Below are 17,256 nucleotides of genomic sequence, written 5' to 3' on the forward strand. Positions count from 1 at the left end.
TCGCTATATAGAGGAAATATAGCTAATCAAATTATTTCCACAAATGCAGGGTCTACTGATTCGCCACTAAACGTGACCACACACATAATCAGTATATTCACCCAAATGAGCCCTTTACAGATGAATCTTGTACACTTGTCAACCTGTGGCTACATTAAACACAGAGAATAGACAAACAGGTTGGACAAAAAACAGGTATAGCTTTTGTTTTGATTTACGAATGACCGAAATTCGGTAAAGAAACACTCAATAGAATAAATCACAGCTGCCAGAAATGTACCTCTATGATAGAAGTAGTGTAATAAAAGTTTGTTATTGCAAGTTGTGCTTATGGCTATTGTTTATAAATGCAAATCTAGAGATGTATGCTTTCTGAATTCATTCTATACTTTATGAATTCACTCTCTTATGTAAGGATGCAAGAGAAATGCATTTACACAAATAACTGAACTGTACAGTTAATACACTATACAACGTTAAGTACCAGGGGGTTACTGACAGACAATACATTTCTAGAGCTTGTGATCAGGCACCGTTTTGACCACACTGCACAGGCATGACCATGAACCTTGAAGTGGGGTCGTTCCACCAATTAGGGGCCTTTTGAGTAGTGTAACCTAATTTTAAAATTCTGTCCATAAAGAGCACATGTTCAACTTAATAAAAAATATGTTTTCCCATCTCAAGAGGTTAAAACCCTGTTACAAATCACCATAACAGGATTTATGGATTCATCTGAAATCATCCATAAATCCCCTTGTGACAGGGAGAGGCAATTGAATGCTAGCTTAACATCTTTTATTTTTTTATTGTTAAAACATTTAGCCTTTCTATCTATGGGTAACAGCGTTGATGTGTTATGCTAGACCTGCTCAGTTTTCCACCGCAAATTGCTCAAAATAGTAGAACCAGCTCGCCTGCTTTTACACGGTTTGACTATTAGATGTTCAATGTTTAAAAAATATATATTTTAAAAAAGATATCGAAATTTTAAAAAGGAATTGTTTACCATATTGAGTTGAGTTCACGTTCTAGGGCTCACCTTAAGAGGGACGTTGTTTTTTTTTTTTTATCTTAAAATGAATCACTAATCACATGAAATAAATCATCTTTATTCATATAAAAAAAATCTGATTTATTGAATTTTCCATGTGGTCTATATTAAAGTGAACTTTATTTAATATAGCAGACTTTTAAATTCTATATTTGTGCACAGTTTCTACTTAAAATATTAAAGGGACGCAGAAGGCACTGATTTTGTGGTACGACCCAGAGGCATGTTAGGTTCTGAGTGAAGGGGATTGCCATTGCGTGACATCAGTGAGGACCTGATCTGTTTAAAGCGTTTTAAACAAGATTACAGTAATGCACAGTATGCTCATTCTTAGGACAGCCCACCTACCTAGTGCTAATGGAGGGTGGAAAATACACAGTACACAGAAAATACACAGTCAAGGTGTTATTGTAAAAATATGTACAGATGCAATATTTACAGAATATATTAAAAGGTATTAAAAGTTGAACATGGCATAACAGATTGTTGAGTAAAATGTTTTTTGAAAATTGTACAATTCACATGATATTTAAAAAAAACTAGTGAAATAAGTTTCACCCATTAGTGTTGTCTATTCCACCAAAGTTATTGTAAAATGTATATTGTCTTAACAATCCATTACAATGTGTTACGATATCATGCTGAATAAGCCATCATAGTGGCAGCGTTAATGTTCAGGCACAAAGTATTCATTAATAACTTCATCCCACAGGACACACTGAGTCTTATCCAGCTTAAAGAAATATATGACATCTCCTTGTACCTTGAATGCCCTCAGTAATAAGCTGACTTTTGCAGAGAGCCCATATTTAAGTGTCACAGTCAAAGGATGGGGCAGTGCTGGCCACAGGAGAAGTAGAGCATCTCTAGTGCATCTGGCTCCTGTGGAATTTTCTTGACATCTGTCTGACCTTTGCCAGACTGACCTTTGCCAGGCTGGACCACCACAACCTTTCCACCTCCCGGGGCTTCTATCAGAGGGTGCACTTTATTATCTGGCATCTTGAAGTCAGTAGGGGAAAAAGCTGGCAGTGTTTCATTCTTCTCAGCCCACAACTTGGGTTCCTCTGCATTGTCTTTACTGTCCTTCGAGACGTCACCCATGGCACTGCCCTTGCTGACAGAACTTAGGTCATCCTGGTACGGGTCTGAGTCACAGCCATGAGGCAGGTTGAAATAGGTGCACTTTGCCACTAAAGGCTTCACAGTCTTCACCATGTCCTCCCAATCGGTGTGTCCGAAAAGGGAGTAAGGAACATCTTCTTTTGTGTCTTTGCACTCATCTTCAGTTAACGCAGATGTGTTCTTGTTTATATTAATAGGCTCTGAGACAGACTTTCTGATCACGCAGTCTCTGAGGAGCCACCTGTTTTCCTCCATCGGGACACAGTCTCCAGGCCCGACCTGTGTATTGAAGGCGATACACCGCGTTGGCTCACTGTATGTGTCAAAAGAGCTTGTGGCATTGAAGTATGATAAGTCCAACATTACTTTGGTCCGTGCATTATGGAATGGGGAAAGGCTGATCTTACCAGGAAATTCTCTGGACTTTGGTCTTGGGACAGATATGGGCTGACTTTCACTGGCAAGGACTTTTTCATTTGTATCTTTCTTCCCATAAAGCCTTTCAATAGTTCTCCTGACAAAGCCTTTTGTGATGGATTTCTTCACAGAATCATCCTCACCACTGGACATCTCAGTTGACGTCAGTGATCGATGACTACCATCAGAAGTCTCTGGTCTGTTGTCAGACAGATCTGAGATGTTTGGGCTGGTTAGTCTTGTTTGTCCATACTGAATGTCCACAATGCTTTTTGCCATAAACATTTCCTTTATTTTCTTGACCCTATTTCCCTCAGGCTCTCTAGTTATACAGCCATCATAGCTAAATGCTAGCGAGGAGGATTGTGGAGCTAGGGGGGACATGACTACAGTTTCTGATGTATTTATAGGCCACGTTGTCCTTTTACAAGTGTGCACAGGAGCTTTGTCTTGCTCTTTGACATCCTTAACAACATAATTGGTTGTTTGCCTCTCAGATGCTTCCTCCACAATCTCGGCTTGTTCATTAGATAGATGGGATACGTTCGTTAAATCATCGCCATCTGAGAAAGCGGGAACCTTTATGTGGGCAAACGGTTTGATGCCCGTTGTCTCTGTAGGAATGCTTTTCCTTTGCTCTACATCAGCAATCTTCTTATCCAGTAGTTTTACTCGCTCTGCTACAGATGGTAATGGGTCCTCCAAACGGTTGGTTGTTTTTGCCTCAGTCGTTTCGTAACTCGTATCCTCCTCAAACGGCTGTTTCTCTACGAAGCTTTCCTCGTACTCTGCATAACTCTCATCCTCTGTATATGGCTCATCCTTTACGCCAACATGTTCTGCCTCAGAGCTAGGCAGCTTCTCTTCATAGCGTACTTGCTTCTTCTCTGTGCTACGCCGATTAACCTCAATGTTGGCTTCTTCTGCAGTGTCAGACTGTTGTTCAAAGCTAACATGCTGCTCACTATCCTTTCCGCTGTCCTTATCCATCCTGTCATCGCTAGAATGCTGTTTGACCAAGCTAGGCTTCATTTCTATGACAGTAGACACTATTTCTTTGTCAGTAGTCTGCTTCATCCATAAGTGAGTCTGCTCATCCTTCACGTTAATGTGTGCATTTGCATTGGGGAGGTTGTCTGCACGGTTTTCCTCTTCCTCGTCTAAGCTAGCCCGGTCGTCTTCAGGGGTAAACTCTCTTTCCTCTCTACTAACCTGCATCTCTATACATTTAACCCCTTTCTCTTCGTGACTTGGTTGGTTCTCAATGTGACATTCAAGCTCTTCCTCTAAGCTAGCCTGCTCTTCTTCAAGACTAGACATGCTTTCCTCACTGCTAACCTTTACATCTGTACATTTAACCTCAGGCTCTTCATGGGTTGGTTTGCTCGCAACATGACATTCCAGCTCTTCATCTGAGCTAGACTGGTCTTCTTTAGGGGTGGACTTTCCGTTCTCACTGCTATCCTGCAGGTCCAAGCATTTGACCGCTGGATCCTCATGGTTTTGGCCTATGTGACACTCACGTTCTTCCTCTGAGCTAGCCTGCTCCTCAGGGGTGGACTCTCTTTCCTCACGGCTAACCTGCAGCCCAAAATAGCTTGGCTGATCCTCTATGTGACATTGCTGCTCTTCCTTAAACCATTCCTCCTCCATACATTTATTTTCTGACTCCACATGGCTAATTTGGTCCTCAGCATGACATTTCTGTCCTTCCTCTGAGCTAGCCTGGTCTTTTTCTACGCTTTCCTTACAGCTGACCTGCAGCTCCATAGATGTAACCTCCTGCCCCACATGACTTGGTGGGTTCTCAATGTAGTATTCCTGCCCTTCTTCCAAGCTTCCCCCTTCTTCACTGCTAACCTTCAACTCAACACATTTAACCTTTGGCTCCTCATAGTGGTTTGAGCTACGCTGGGCTTGTTCAGCGGTGGACTCTCCTTCCTCATTGCTATCCTGCAGCTCAATACATTGGATCTCCTGCTCCACATGTGGGTTCTCAATGTAGTATTCTTGCTCTTTCTTCAAGCTTTCTTCCTCCTCCACATAGCCTGCTTGTATGTCCCCATCCTTCTCTTTAGCCTCCACAGAACAGGCTGGCTTGTCCAAATAGCCATCATGCAATACTAAACTGTAAGCTTGCTCTATCTCTGAGGATGTCTCTTCTTCATCATGGTCAACCTGTTTGTGTGTACATTTAGCCTCCTCTTCTTCCCAGTTGTCCTGCTCAACTTCAGAACCTTCCTTATTTGCTGCCTGTCCGTTTCTGTGGCAAATATAATCCTCTTTAAAGCTGTGTTCTTCTGAGGAGAAGTACTGCTCTTGCCTACTGCTTGGGCTCTCTGAGATTGGTGATATTGTATTTTCAGCCACCTCTTTGGGATGGTGAATATTTGTAAATGTTTTAATGATGGATTTAACATCAACATTAGCCTCTTTATTAAGCACATTATCATTGGCAGCCTCTTCCTTAGGGACTGCAGTTGAATTGTCATTTACCCTTCCCTCTGGGGATGACTCCACTTTTTCATTAGCTTTTTGAGACATTTGTATTTCATTCCCATCCATGCTCATGCTCACCCCTGTTGAAAGGGCTTCCAATGCTTCCTTGACCGTTTCAGGCACATCAAGCTCATTTATTAGCTCATCGATATCCAGTGTTTTTTCTTTAATGTTGTAGTCCTCCACTGGGCCTGTCTCAAACAAGAGATCATGCTCTGAACTGTTCAGCGCTGAGCTGCGACTTCTGACTTTGTCATTGAGTTCCTGGAAGCCCTTCCAACTTTGCAGCAGTTGTGCCGAAGTAGACTTTTGCAAATCTGACAGGCTAGCTTTCAACTCCTCTGCATTCTCTATGTTGGCAATTTCTCTCAGAGACTCTATCATTTTCAAAGCCTCAGCACAGCTTACACTGTTTGCATTCAATTCCGGTATGTTCCAGTTAGTGAAGCTTTCCTTTAAGGTAATAACAGATAAGAATGCCAGGAGAGCTTTGGAGGATGACCCAAATGTAGAGGCCACATGGGAGGAGAAATCAGGTAAGCTGTTTGACTTTTCAAGACAAGATGGACGATTGTTGTGTGTGATTTGTCTAATTGACCGAATTGAGAAACAGAGCTTCTCTAGCACAGGTTTCATGTCTGGCTGGGGAGGCAGTTTTTCTCTGTATGATGGTATCTGTGCTTTTGTTAGAGGCTCCTCTGCTGTTACTTTTGTACTGTCTCCCTGATCTGAATTGCTCAGGTTATCATCACCATTTGTCTCTTCATGATTCACCAAAGCGGGACTGGGAGGTATTGGTGTCTTCTTCATGGAGGAATTGAGGTATACTGGCGTTGACTTAGGCGATAATGGCGTTTGGCGGCTTTTCCTTGGTAAAGGTGTCCTTTTCAAGGTGGGACTTACTGGGGATGGTTCGATTTCCAGAGAGTGATTTCTAGATACTGGCTTTTTTTTTGCCTTGAGTCTCGTAGGTGGTGACACTATTTCCAAAGTCTGAGAATATGGTGACAGTCTATTTTTCAATGTGCGATTACTAGGTACTGGTATCTTTTCTGAAGAGAGATTACTGGGAGCTGACTTATTTCTCATCATAAGAGTGGGTACATTTGTTCTTTCAGGTGAAAAATTGTTGTGCAATTGTGTTTTCAAAGAGATATGTCTTGGTAGTGGTGTCCTTCCTTGTTGAGGACTGCTAGATAATTGGGTCTTTTCTGAAGTGGAGTCACTGGGTAATGAAGACTTATTTGGTGGCGATGTCTCTTCCAATAGGTGGCTGTTAGGTAGTTGTGTTTTGTCTACTGTGATTTGAACAGGATTTGATAACTGGGCCTTCTCCAAAGTAGGATTACTGGACAATGAAGACTTCTCCACTGACAATCTTCTGAGTGATAGTTGCTTTTCTAGGGAGACATTACTGATCAATCGTGTCTTCTTCGTTGGGAGTTTAGGTGATGATGTTTCTTTCAGAGTGGAGTGGTTGAACAATGTTGTTTTTTCCAATACATGGCCAGTGGGTGATAGAGCCTCCTCTGATGAGGGGGAGATTGATAAGGCTCTTTCATCTGATGTGAGATTAGTAGGTGATGTCGAGATGAAACACGAGGGACTACTAGCTAATGAAGCCTCATTTAAGACATTGTTGGATGTTAAGGTTTTAGCAGGCTGTGATGTCTTGTCAGATGAGAGACCATTGAAGATTGGTGCCTTATCCACCAACACTTTTTCCACAGTAGGATCACTGGATATTGAAGACTTCTCAGCTGAGGCTTTCCTGAATGATAGTTGCTTTTCCAGGGAGAGATTACTGAGCAATCGTGTCTTTTTTGTTGCGAGTTTAGGTGATGGTGGTTCTTTCAGAGTGGAGTGGTTGAACAATGTCTTTTCAAATACATGGCCAGTCGGTGACGGAGCCTTGTCTGATGAAGGACTGCTTGATACGGGTTGTTCTTCATCGCCTAAACCACTAGGTGATGAACACATTAAATATGAGGGACTGCTAGCTACTGAAGACACATCTAAGACTTTGTTGGACAATGGCGTCTTCTCTGTTTGTGTTTTAGCAGGCAGTGGTGTCTTCTCAGGCGAGAGACTGTTTGAGACTGGGATCTTCTCTTTTAAGGAGCTATTTGGTACTGATGTATTTTCCAATGACAGATCATTTGGGATTGGTAGCTTCTCTACTGAGATCTTTATGGACATTGATGTTTGTTCCAACGAAGGACTGTCAGAGGGTGATGGCTTTTCTACCGAGATTATTGCAGGAGGAAAGACAGAGAAACCGTTGGAGAGAGGTGGATTTTCAGCTGAGGGATTAGTGGGCAACCTTTCCTGTATAGTATCAATGTGTAATGGGGTCTTTTGCAATGATGAGTCAGAAGGACATGGTAATGTTGTGTTTTCCATAGTCAGGTTTGTCTGTGTTGCTATATTTTCAAATGTTCTATGTGGAAATGCTGCTGTTACCAAAGATGGACTACTTGGTATTTGTGTTTTTTCTTTCAAAAAACAAGACTCATCTTCTTCAATATCCATTTCACAATTGATTTGTGACACATCTGGAACAATGTCCCCCTCAGTTTCTACCTGAGACATTGTTGGTGTCTCCACATTTTGAGTTTCCTCCACTGGGTCTGGGTACACAGTTGGGAGGGCTTTCTCTAACCAGTTCTCAACATATTCATTGATATTAGAAGAGGACGAAAGGAGTGCAGGCAGTGACATATCATGACTCTCTTTCTCAATCCTTCTCTCCTCGTGCATGGACCTCTGTCTTTTCAGTGTTCCCTTCACCTGGGCCTCCGTAGGAAATGAAACGTGCAATAATTTCTTCTTTACTGAAACTGAAGTTTCATTTCTATTTTCACTAACATTTAGTTCTTTCACTGACGATTCCTTTGGGTTTTCAATATTTAATTTGATTTCCTTTCCTTTTAGTTTATTTTTCATTAGACTTCTGGCAGGTTTTGGTCCATAAATTTTCCTTATTGATGCATTGCGGCTAAACCCCCCAGTTTTCACTCTTTTATTGTTATCAGGGCCATTTGCATTACTCTCTTTACGTCTTTTGTCTGGTGTTGTACTCTTACGAACCTGGTACTTTCTCAATTTGGGCTTTGAGAACCTTTTCTTGACTTTCTTTACACCTTTAGATGTAGAATTTTCTTTGCTTGCTTCAGAGACCAACTTTGGGGTCTCATTGTCTTTGGTGGGCTTGGAGAGACTTGTTTCATGCACATTTAGTACCCTGTTTTTTAGGACAGATCCTCCAGCCTTAAATGTGGGTATGGTGAAGTCAGATGACAGAGACTGGTCAGCCCTCCGCTCGCTGAGTGACTCTGAGGCAGTAGAGAGTCTTTCCAGCTCCATCTCTAAGTCATTACTGGAGGAGAAGCGGGCTGTTTCCGAGGTGGCTGGTCTCCCATACATCAGATCATACATGGACACACCCTGGACACTGTACTGGCTGTTAGCAAGGAAATTGTCCTGACAGGTCTGCTGCTCGTATATGTGCATTACACTTTCTCTGACTTCCTCCTCGCCATTTTGGATCTGTAAGATCTCAGCCGCCCCTGATTTAAAAGTGGATTGAGTCTTATTGTAATTGTTGATATCCATAGAGCCAACTCTCCTTGGTTTAGGGACTGGCCTGCTGCTGCATTGTCTGACCATGCAGTACTCCTCTTTGACCTCTCCATTCTTAGTTGTCTCTCTGTAGGAGTATGATCCCACAATGTTCTCCTGAATCTCATCTCCTGATGGTGTGTTGATGTTCTCCAATGAGGCCTGCTTCTGTCTGGATCTCCTGGGTCCTGGGGTAGGAGCCCTCCTGAGAGAGACCTCACCGACATGTATTTTAGAATTATCCTCATCATCTCCTTCCACACTGGTAAGTCGACTGGCCTCTGGAGACATATCATCCTCATCATCATGATCATCCTTTTTAGCATTGTACCCATTGATGGTGCCCATGGCGTTGGGTTGTGTTGGTGGTAGGGCATTGGACTCAGGAGATCTGATCTCCAGCTCAGACTCAGCCACACTGAGCTGGCTGGCCACACTGGACCTGGTCAGGGTGGTGGTCCAGTGGAGGGTCTCCTCCTCCTTGATGGTCAGTCGTACCTTCATCTCCACCGTCATGCTGCCATCCTGGTTCACCCGAAAGGACTTCTCAATGTCATCATCACCGGGCATACAGTTGTCTGCCCCTTCATGTCCGTTGTAGGTGTCGGCGTCCGTTTCGGCAACTGACTCCAGCACCACAGATCCCGTGTTGTTACTGGGGAGGTCACACTGACTTCCTGCAATGGAGTGGTGTATCTGATTCACAAAGTATCTTTCTGACGATGAGGAGAAAAGACGTGATTTGCTGCTGGATACAGACTTCTTTTTCCCTTTGGAGTGGATCAAAGGAGAGAATGTGAAAAATGATGGATGGACATTTTTTGGAGGCAAGGACGTTTCAGCAGGTCATCAAATCCCCCAGAAGCAAGAAGAAAAGAGAACAAAAACATTAGTTAGAAAACCAGATCCACTGTCCACACTGTTCTTACTGCATAATGACTGGCCGCATATGAAGAGAGTAGGTCTATGTAGGTCATCCATGGTATTATGGATGAAACTAACGTCTCAGCACTTTCCCACTGCTTATCCCGTAAAGGTACGTAGACAGGGAGGGGATAGATTACTGCTAGACAGACAGTAGCACTGTAGATGTGACATACATTCATGTCTAGCAGTGCATTTTCATATTCTCAAAGTAATGTGAAACATGTCAGTTAAAAGGGATATGCTGTCAAAATTCTATTTAAAACATCAAGGCAAAAACATACAAAATGTTGAGTGAACATAGCTAATTAGACTTACGGGGTGCCGGTTGTTTTAGTCTTTTAGATGACATTCGTCTGGCAGGAAGCCATGTTGGAGCAGAAGATCTCTGTGTCTTGTAGTTTCCAGACTTAAAGGCCTCCCGACCGGCAGCTACTACAATCCCAGAGCATAGAATCAGAGCAGGGAGCCCATCCACCTGCAGACAGACAAATTAAATATTTTTATTGTACTCTAATAATAGTGGAATTACATTTTGATGGGAAAAAACTGCATCTATTAATTATTAAAATAGCCCACTTTTAAAATCCTGCCTTTAAGCTAATACTGTATTTATCCAAATTATTTTCACCAAATATGTATAAAAATCATGTAGGTACCTAAATCATGTGCAATTTTCTAAAAAAAATAGAAGTAGAAGAGTTGAAATTATCAATTGAATTGTTTGTAATTGATAAATTGATAATTCAATAAATATTGGACACCAAGGCTAAATCAATCTCACGACACATCAAAAAAAGGTGAACTTTCTGAGGTCCCTACTCCCTAGAAACAGTATCCCAGAATGCCTTCTTAGTTAATATGATTAACAATTAAGGAGCTTAGGACTTTCTCTGGCTGTTATGTGTCAGTTAGGCAACATGCTGCCAATCAGTTAAGGCTGGGTCACCTCCAGTCATGACGTGAGGGCATCACAGGATAATACCAATGTTGAGTGAGGTAAGACTTGAGAGCCTGAACCTCTAAAGGAGAGGCACACGTGTTTGGTTACAGTATCAGCTGTGGTGTCCTGCTCTAACTGGAGCTTGAGATGACGTTACAGTAGACGTTACAGTATCAGCTGTGGTGTCCCGCTCTAACTGGAGCTTGAGATGACGTTACAGTAGACGTTACAGTATCAGCTGTGGTGTCCTGCTCTAACTGGAGCTTGAGATGACGTTCAGTAGACGTTACAGTATCAGCTGTGGTGTCCCTGCTCTAACTGGAGCTTGAGATGACGTTACAGTAGACGTTACAGTATCAGCTGTGGTGTCCTGCTCTAATGGAGCTTGAGATGACGTTACAGTAGACGGTTACAGTATCAGCTGTGGTGTCCTGCTCTAACTGGAGCTTGAGATGACGTTACAGTAGACGTTACAGTATTCAGCTGTGGTGGCCCGCTCTAACTGGAGCTTGAGATGACGTTACAGTAGACGTTACAGTATCAGCTGTGGTGTCCTGCTCTAACTGGAGCTTGAGATGACGTTACAGTAGACGTTACAGTATCAGCTGTGGTGTCCTGCTCTAACTGGAGCTTGAGATGACGTTACAGTAGACGTTACAGTATCAGCTGTGGTGTCCTGCTCTAACTGGAGCTTGAGATGACGTTACAGTAGACGTTACAGTATCAGCTGTGGTGTCCTGCTCTAACTGGAGCTTGAGATGACGTTACAGTAGACGTTACAGTATCAGCTGTGGTGTCCTGCTCTAACTGGAGCTTGAGATGACGTTACAGTAGACGTTACAGTATCCAGCTGTGGTGTCCTGCTCTAACTGGAGCTTGAGATGAACGTTACAGTAGACGTTACAGTATCAGCTGTGGTGTCCTGCCTAACTGGAGCTTGAGATGACGTTACAGTAGCGTTACAGTATCAGCTGTGGTGTCCTGCCTAACTGGAGCTTGAGATGACGTTACAGTAGGTGTTACAGTATCAGCTGTGGTGTCCTGCTCTAACTGGAGCTTGAGATGACTACAGTAGCGTTACAGTATCAGCTGTGGTGTCCTGCTCTAACTGGAGCTTGAGATGACGTTACAGTAGACGTTACAGTATCCAGCTGTGGTGTCCTGCCTCAACTGGAGCTTGAGATGGACGTTACAGTAGACGTTACAGTATCAGCTGTGGTGTCCTGCTCTAACTGGAGCTTGAGATGAGCTTTACAGTAGACGTTACAGTATCAGCTGTGGTGTCTGCTCTAACTGGAGCTTGAGAGAGTTAAGTAGGTACAGTATCAGCTGTGGTGTCCTGCTCTAACTGGAGCTTGAGATGACGTTACAGTAGACGTTACAGTATCAGCTGTGGTGTCTGCTAACTGGAGCTTTGAGATGACGTTACAGTAGGCGTTACGTTCAGCTTGGTGTCCTGCTCTAACTGGAGCTTGAGATGACGTTACAGTAGACGTTACAGTATCAGCTGTGGTGTCCTGCTCTAACTGGAGCTTGAGATGACGTTACAGTAGGCGTTACAGTATCAGCTGTGGTGTCCTGCTCTAACTGGAGCTTGAGATGACGTTACAGTAGGCGTTACAGTATCAGCTGTGGTGTCCTGCCTAACTGGAGCTTGAGATGACGTTACAGTAGACGTTACAGTATCCAGCTGTGGTGTCCTGCTCTAACTGGAGCTTGAGATGACGTTACAGTAGACGTTACAGTATCCAGCTGTGGTGTCCTGCCTAACTGGAGCTTGAATGACGTTACAGTAGGCGTTACAGTATCCAGCTGTGGTGGTCCTGCCTAACTGGATGCTTGAAGATGACGTTACAGTAGACGTTACAGTATCCAGCTGTGGTGTTCGCGCTCTAACTGGAGCTTTGAGATGACGTTACACAGTAGAACGGTGTCATTACAGTATCAGCTGTGGTGTCCTGCTTACTAGTACTGGAACGCTGAGGAGGATGACGTTCACGAGAGATCCCGTTACAGTATCAGTCTGGGTGTCCTGCTCTAACTGGAGCTTGAGATGATTACGTTACACCGTAGGGACTGTGTAACATATATCAGCGCGGTGTCCTCTACTAGGGACTTTTTAATTCTCATTCCTTTACCACTGGAGTCATTATGAGGGACTCGCATGTTAGGGAACGTGCCTTACAAGTAGAACGGTTAACAAAAAAATAAAGACGATCCACAGGCTGGATACTGTAACGGTCTACTGTAAACGTTATCTCAGTTATCCTCAAGCTCTCGTCTCTCTCCATTAGAGGCAGCAGATGACTACCAGCTGGATACTGGTAACGTCTAGGATTCACACCGTCACAATCCACGGTGTGGTGTCCTGAAGCTCCAGTTCTAGACGCATAGGACTACGACCGAAGCTTGAGATATAAACGTTACAACAATGTAGACGTTACAGAGCTCAGATACTCTGTGGTGTCGTAATGCAAGCCTACTAGTATAAGCTGGACGCTTGAGAATGACGCATTATCTATCAACGACTCCAGGTAGAAGGCGGACACACCTGTTACCACGAGGTACTCGATACAGCTGTGGTTGTCCTGCTCTAACTGGAGCTTGAGAGGACGTTACAGTAGAATTCCAGTTACTTATGTTATGCACAGCTGTGGTGTCTCCACGTTCTCTACAGCTGGTCGCTGAAAGCTTACGAAGTAGACGTTACAGTATCAGCCTGTGGTGCTGCACTCGACCTGCTTAACACTACGATGTCGGCTTGAGTCATGACGTTACAGTATCAGTTCACAGAGAGCTCAGTTACAGAGGACAGCGATTGAATGCAAGTCCGGAATCACGCTGGATACTTCTGGTTATACCGTTCTACTTGATAAACGCTCATCCCAAAGCTACCAGCTTAAGAGCAGGAAACGACCACAGCTGGAAGTTACTGTAAAGGCCTACGTGTAATTAGTAAGTATGTCAAAAGCTCCAAGTTAAGCGTGCAGGACAGTCTACAAGACAGTCTGGATAAACTGGTGAAACGTCTCAACTGTAACGTGCTTTATACACTCGCAAAGCTCCGAGTTTTATACGAGCAGAAGCCACCCACTGTAAGAGCTGGATAGCTGGTAACTGTCTGACTGTAACGTCAAATCTCTCAAAAAGCTTCCCAGTTAAGTGCAGGACACACAGCTGGATACTGTAACCCTACTGGTAACGTCATCTCAAGCTTCCAAGATTAGAGGCAGGACACCTAAAAAAGCGGGATACTGGTAACGCCTACTGTAACGTCATCTCAAGGCCTCTCCAGTTAGAGCAGGACCACCACAGCTGATACTTGTAAACGATCTGACTGGTAAGTCATCTCAAGCTCAGTTAGAGCAGGAACACCAAGCTGGGATACGGAGTAAACTCTGCCTTACTAGTAAACTGGCTACAGTCCTTCAAGCTCCATGTTAGTGGCACAGGAACCACAGCTGATACTAGTAAGATTACGTGTACCTACTCGGTAAAACGTTCATTCTCAAGCTACCACGTTAGAAGCAGATGGAAAAGACCAACACTTGGATACTGGTAACGTCCTAGCTTTGTAAACACAGTTATATTATCTTCAAGCTCCTGCTCGCCGTTTCTAGAAGGCCTAGGCACATACTCACAAATAAACGCTGTAGGACTAATCTGGTATGAAGATTACCGTGTTAAACATCAGTGAGAGTACATCGATCTCAAGAAAGTCATCACCCATTAAGATGCAAGTGCACACCAACAGCTGTGGTCGCTCCTGATGCAACTCTAGACTTAGAAGCACTTGAGATGATCGTCTTACATGTGATCAGGACGTTCTCTCTACATCAAAGCTCCCGGAGATTAACAAGCCTATGTGGTGTCCTGCTTGAACTAAACACTGGAGCATTGAGATGACGTACAGAATATAGACGTGTCACAGTATCTCAGGCATCTAGTGCGATGCCGCTACACTAAACCTGGAGTCCTTGTAAAGCCTGTATGACGACTCTGTCATCCACATGCTCAGAAAGCTTCCGTTACAGGTATCAGCTGTGGTGTCCTGCACATTCAAGAGCGTTGAAGAAGGAAACGTCTCACAGTAGGGGACACTTCCAGTATCAAGCTGTGGTGTCCTCGCACTAGCCTTAGACCTGGAGAGTCTTGAGATGACAGTGAGATCAACCGCCTGTAAACTGGTAACGTTAAACTAGGTTGATCAATCTCAAGCTCTCAGTTAGAGCAGGACCAACCAACAAAAGCTGATAAAAGCTGCTAACACCTTAGCTGTAATGCGTGGGTTCGATTCCTGCTTCTCAACTGGAGCGTCTGTGAGATGACGTTACACCGTAAGGATCGTTTACAAGTATACCGACAGGGCGAGCACTGGAAAAGCTACTCGCTGGCGCTGAATACTAACTCGGTAGCGTTATACGCAATGCTAGTAGTATACGAACGTTACATCATCTCAAGCTCCCAGTAGTGCAGGACACCACAGCTGATACTGTAACGTAGTGTCATCGTACTATTGTATCAGTATCAACGCTGGTGTGCTGTAATCCCTGCACTCTCAAGGCTCCTGTTACAAGTTAGAGAGGGCATAGCTGTAGACACCACGCATATGACGTTCACGAGAGTAGGATACGTTACTAGTATCAGCTAGTGAAGTGGTTCCTGACTCTAATACTGGAGGCTTGAGAATGACGTTACAGTAGACGTTACAAAAGTACCAGGTCCAGCTCGTGCGTGAGTCCCGCTGCAACTAACTGGCGCTTTGAGACATGACGTATACAGCTGTAAGAGCGTTACCAAAGTATGTATATGGAGGCTGTGGTGAATCGGCTGCACTACTGGGAGGGCGTTAACGAGATAGCAGATTGGCAGATTACCATGTAGGGTACGTGTTATAACTGTAACTGCAGCTGTGCAGGTGTCCTGCTCCTCTAATCTATCCTCCGAGAGAAGCTGTGTAGAGGACGTGTACACGCAATAGAGCGTTACAGTATTCTAGTCACATGGAGCTAGGGGTGTCCTGCACTAGAGCTAGAAGCTTGAAGAAATGACGATTACAAGTAAAAGAACACGCCCGTTAACAGTCACTGGAAATCAAAGCTGTTCATGAACGGTGGTACTGGGTACGTTCATCTTGAGAATAGGCCTTCGCTCTACAAGGTGGATGCTTAAGAGAGCTGGGCGATTTCCAGCGTACGACCGTTAAAACAGGTACTTGCGGAGAAATTACTTGGTGGTCCTGTCTCACTAACTGGAGCTTGAAGATAGACGTATACACGGTAGGCGTTTCACAGTAATCACCGCTCTGTGGTAGTCACGGTCCTCAGATTACTCAACTGGGACGCTTCGAGCACTGACAGTTAGAGACAGCCAGGGAACACCAACCAGGCTGGATACTGGTAAAGTACGAACGTTACAGAACGAATTCATGACCTCGGTAAGTGGTAGTCCGCTCTGCCTCCCTATAACTGGATGCTCTAGAAGCATCTCGAGACGTTACAAGGTTTAAGAGGGCAGGTTACCACAGGGTGACTAACAGCCCTGTGGAGATGTCCTGATCTAGACTGATTGAGCTGAGCGGTTTTATGAGATTGAACGTTAACCAGTGGGCGTTACAGTATCAGCTGTGGTGTCCTGCTCTAACTGGAGCTTGAGGTTGAACATACGAAAGAAGTGTTACTAAACAATAACAAGCAAATCTGAATGATTATTATTATTATCAGTAACTGTAGTGTCCATAGGCATGGAGAGAGCACTTACCCTTCTTCCATCCGGTGTGTGTAGTTTGACCACAGGAAAGTGCATCAACTCGGACACGTAATCCAGCAGCGCCTCAAAGGTGGGAGTGGTCCTCTTCTGTAGCATCATATTGTGTTTGACACTTGGGTCCCCATTCCGAAACACCATTAGCCTCTTAGGTGTGCGCACAGTCACAGGTGTTCTTTTGCGCATGGGCCTGCCGTGGTTCTGTTTGGCCAGTTGCAAGGCCCGATGGCGGGCGCTCATGGGCCTGGCATGGTACCAGGGCGGAAGCTTCTTACTGGCTGCTGCCATGTTGATGGGTTTGACCTTCCGCTGGTCTGAGCAGATGTAGGCCTTCCCATCCTCCAGTTCATCTAGTGTGTGCACCGCATGGACACCCCGCGGGGTGGTGATGTTCCTCACTCCGAACGGCAGCGGGACCTTCTTGGAGAGGCTGTCCAGGAGGGCATCGAAGGTCTTAAAGGTGCGGCTGTTGATGGCCATGCGCAGGCCACTGAACTGAGGGTCACCGCTCTTGTAGAAGCAGACGTGCTTGGAGGCGATGGGGTCTGTGATATAGGGGTGACGTGACGTGGTCACTGTGTGCCCACTCCCCGAGGACTGGTCCTGGTGGGGCCTTCTTGGCCCCACCTCACTCATTTTGGCTGGTTAATAGGCTATGGAAAGAAAGAGGAGATGAATGACAGTTGGTCATTTAATTAGAAGAAATCATGATAAACAGTAGATTGATTATTATCAAATCCCATTTTATTTGTCACGCGCCGAATACAACAGGTGTAGGTAGACCTTACAGTGAAATGCTTACTTACAAGCCCTTAACCAACAATGCCGTTTTAAGAAAATACCTAAAAAAAACTAAGAAATAAAAGTAACAAATAATTAAAGAGCAGCAGTAAAATAACAATAGCGA

General features: G+C 44.3%; 1 protein-coding gene across 1 annotated transcript; it reads right to left on the reverse strand.

Annotated features, from left to right (window-relative positions):
- Positions 1–1,444: 1,444 nt before the first annotated feature.
- LOC139023181 (serine-rich adhesin for platelets-like) lies at positions 1,445–16,985 on the reverse strand. Its single transcript, XM_070435683.1, has 4 exons — positions 16,344–16,985; positions 9,959–10,118; positions 9,719–9,727; positions 1,445–9,486 (listed from the first exon to the last, which is right to left on the reverse strand). The coding sequence occupies exons 1-4, from the start codon at positions 16,983–16,985 to the stop codon at positions 1,877–1,879; spliced, it is 8,421 nt and encodes a 2,806-aa protein (XP_070291784.1). The 3' UTR covers positions 1,445–1,876.
- Positions 16,986–17,256: the final 271 nt, after the last annotated feature.

Source organism: Salvelinus sp. IW2-2015, linkage group LG27, assembly GCF_002910315.2.
Source record: "Salvelinus sp. IW2-2015 linkage group LG27, ASM291031v2, whole genome shotgun sequence".
Lineage (NCBI taxonomy): Eukaryota > Metazoa > Chordata > Actinopteri > Salmoniformes > Salmonidae > Salvelinus > Salvelinus sp. IW2-2015.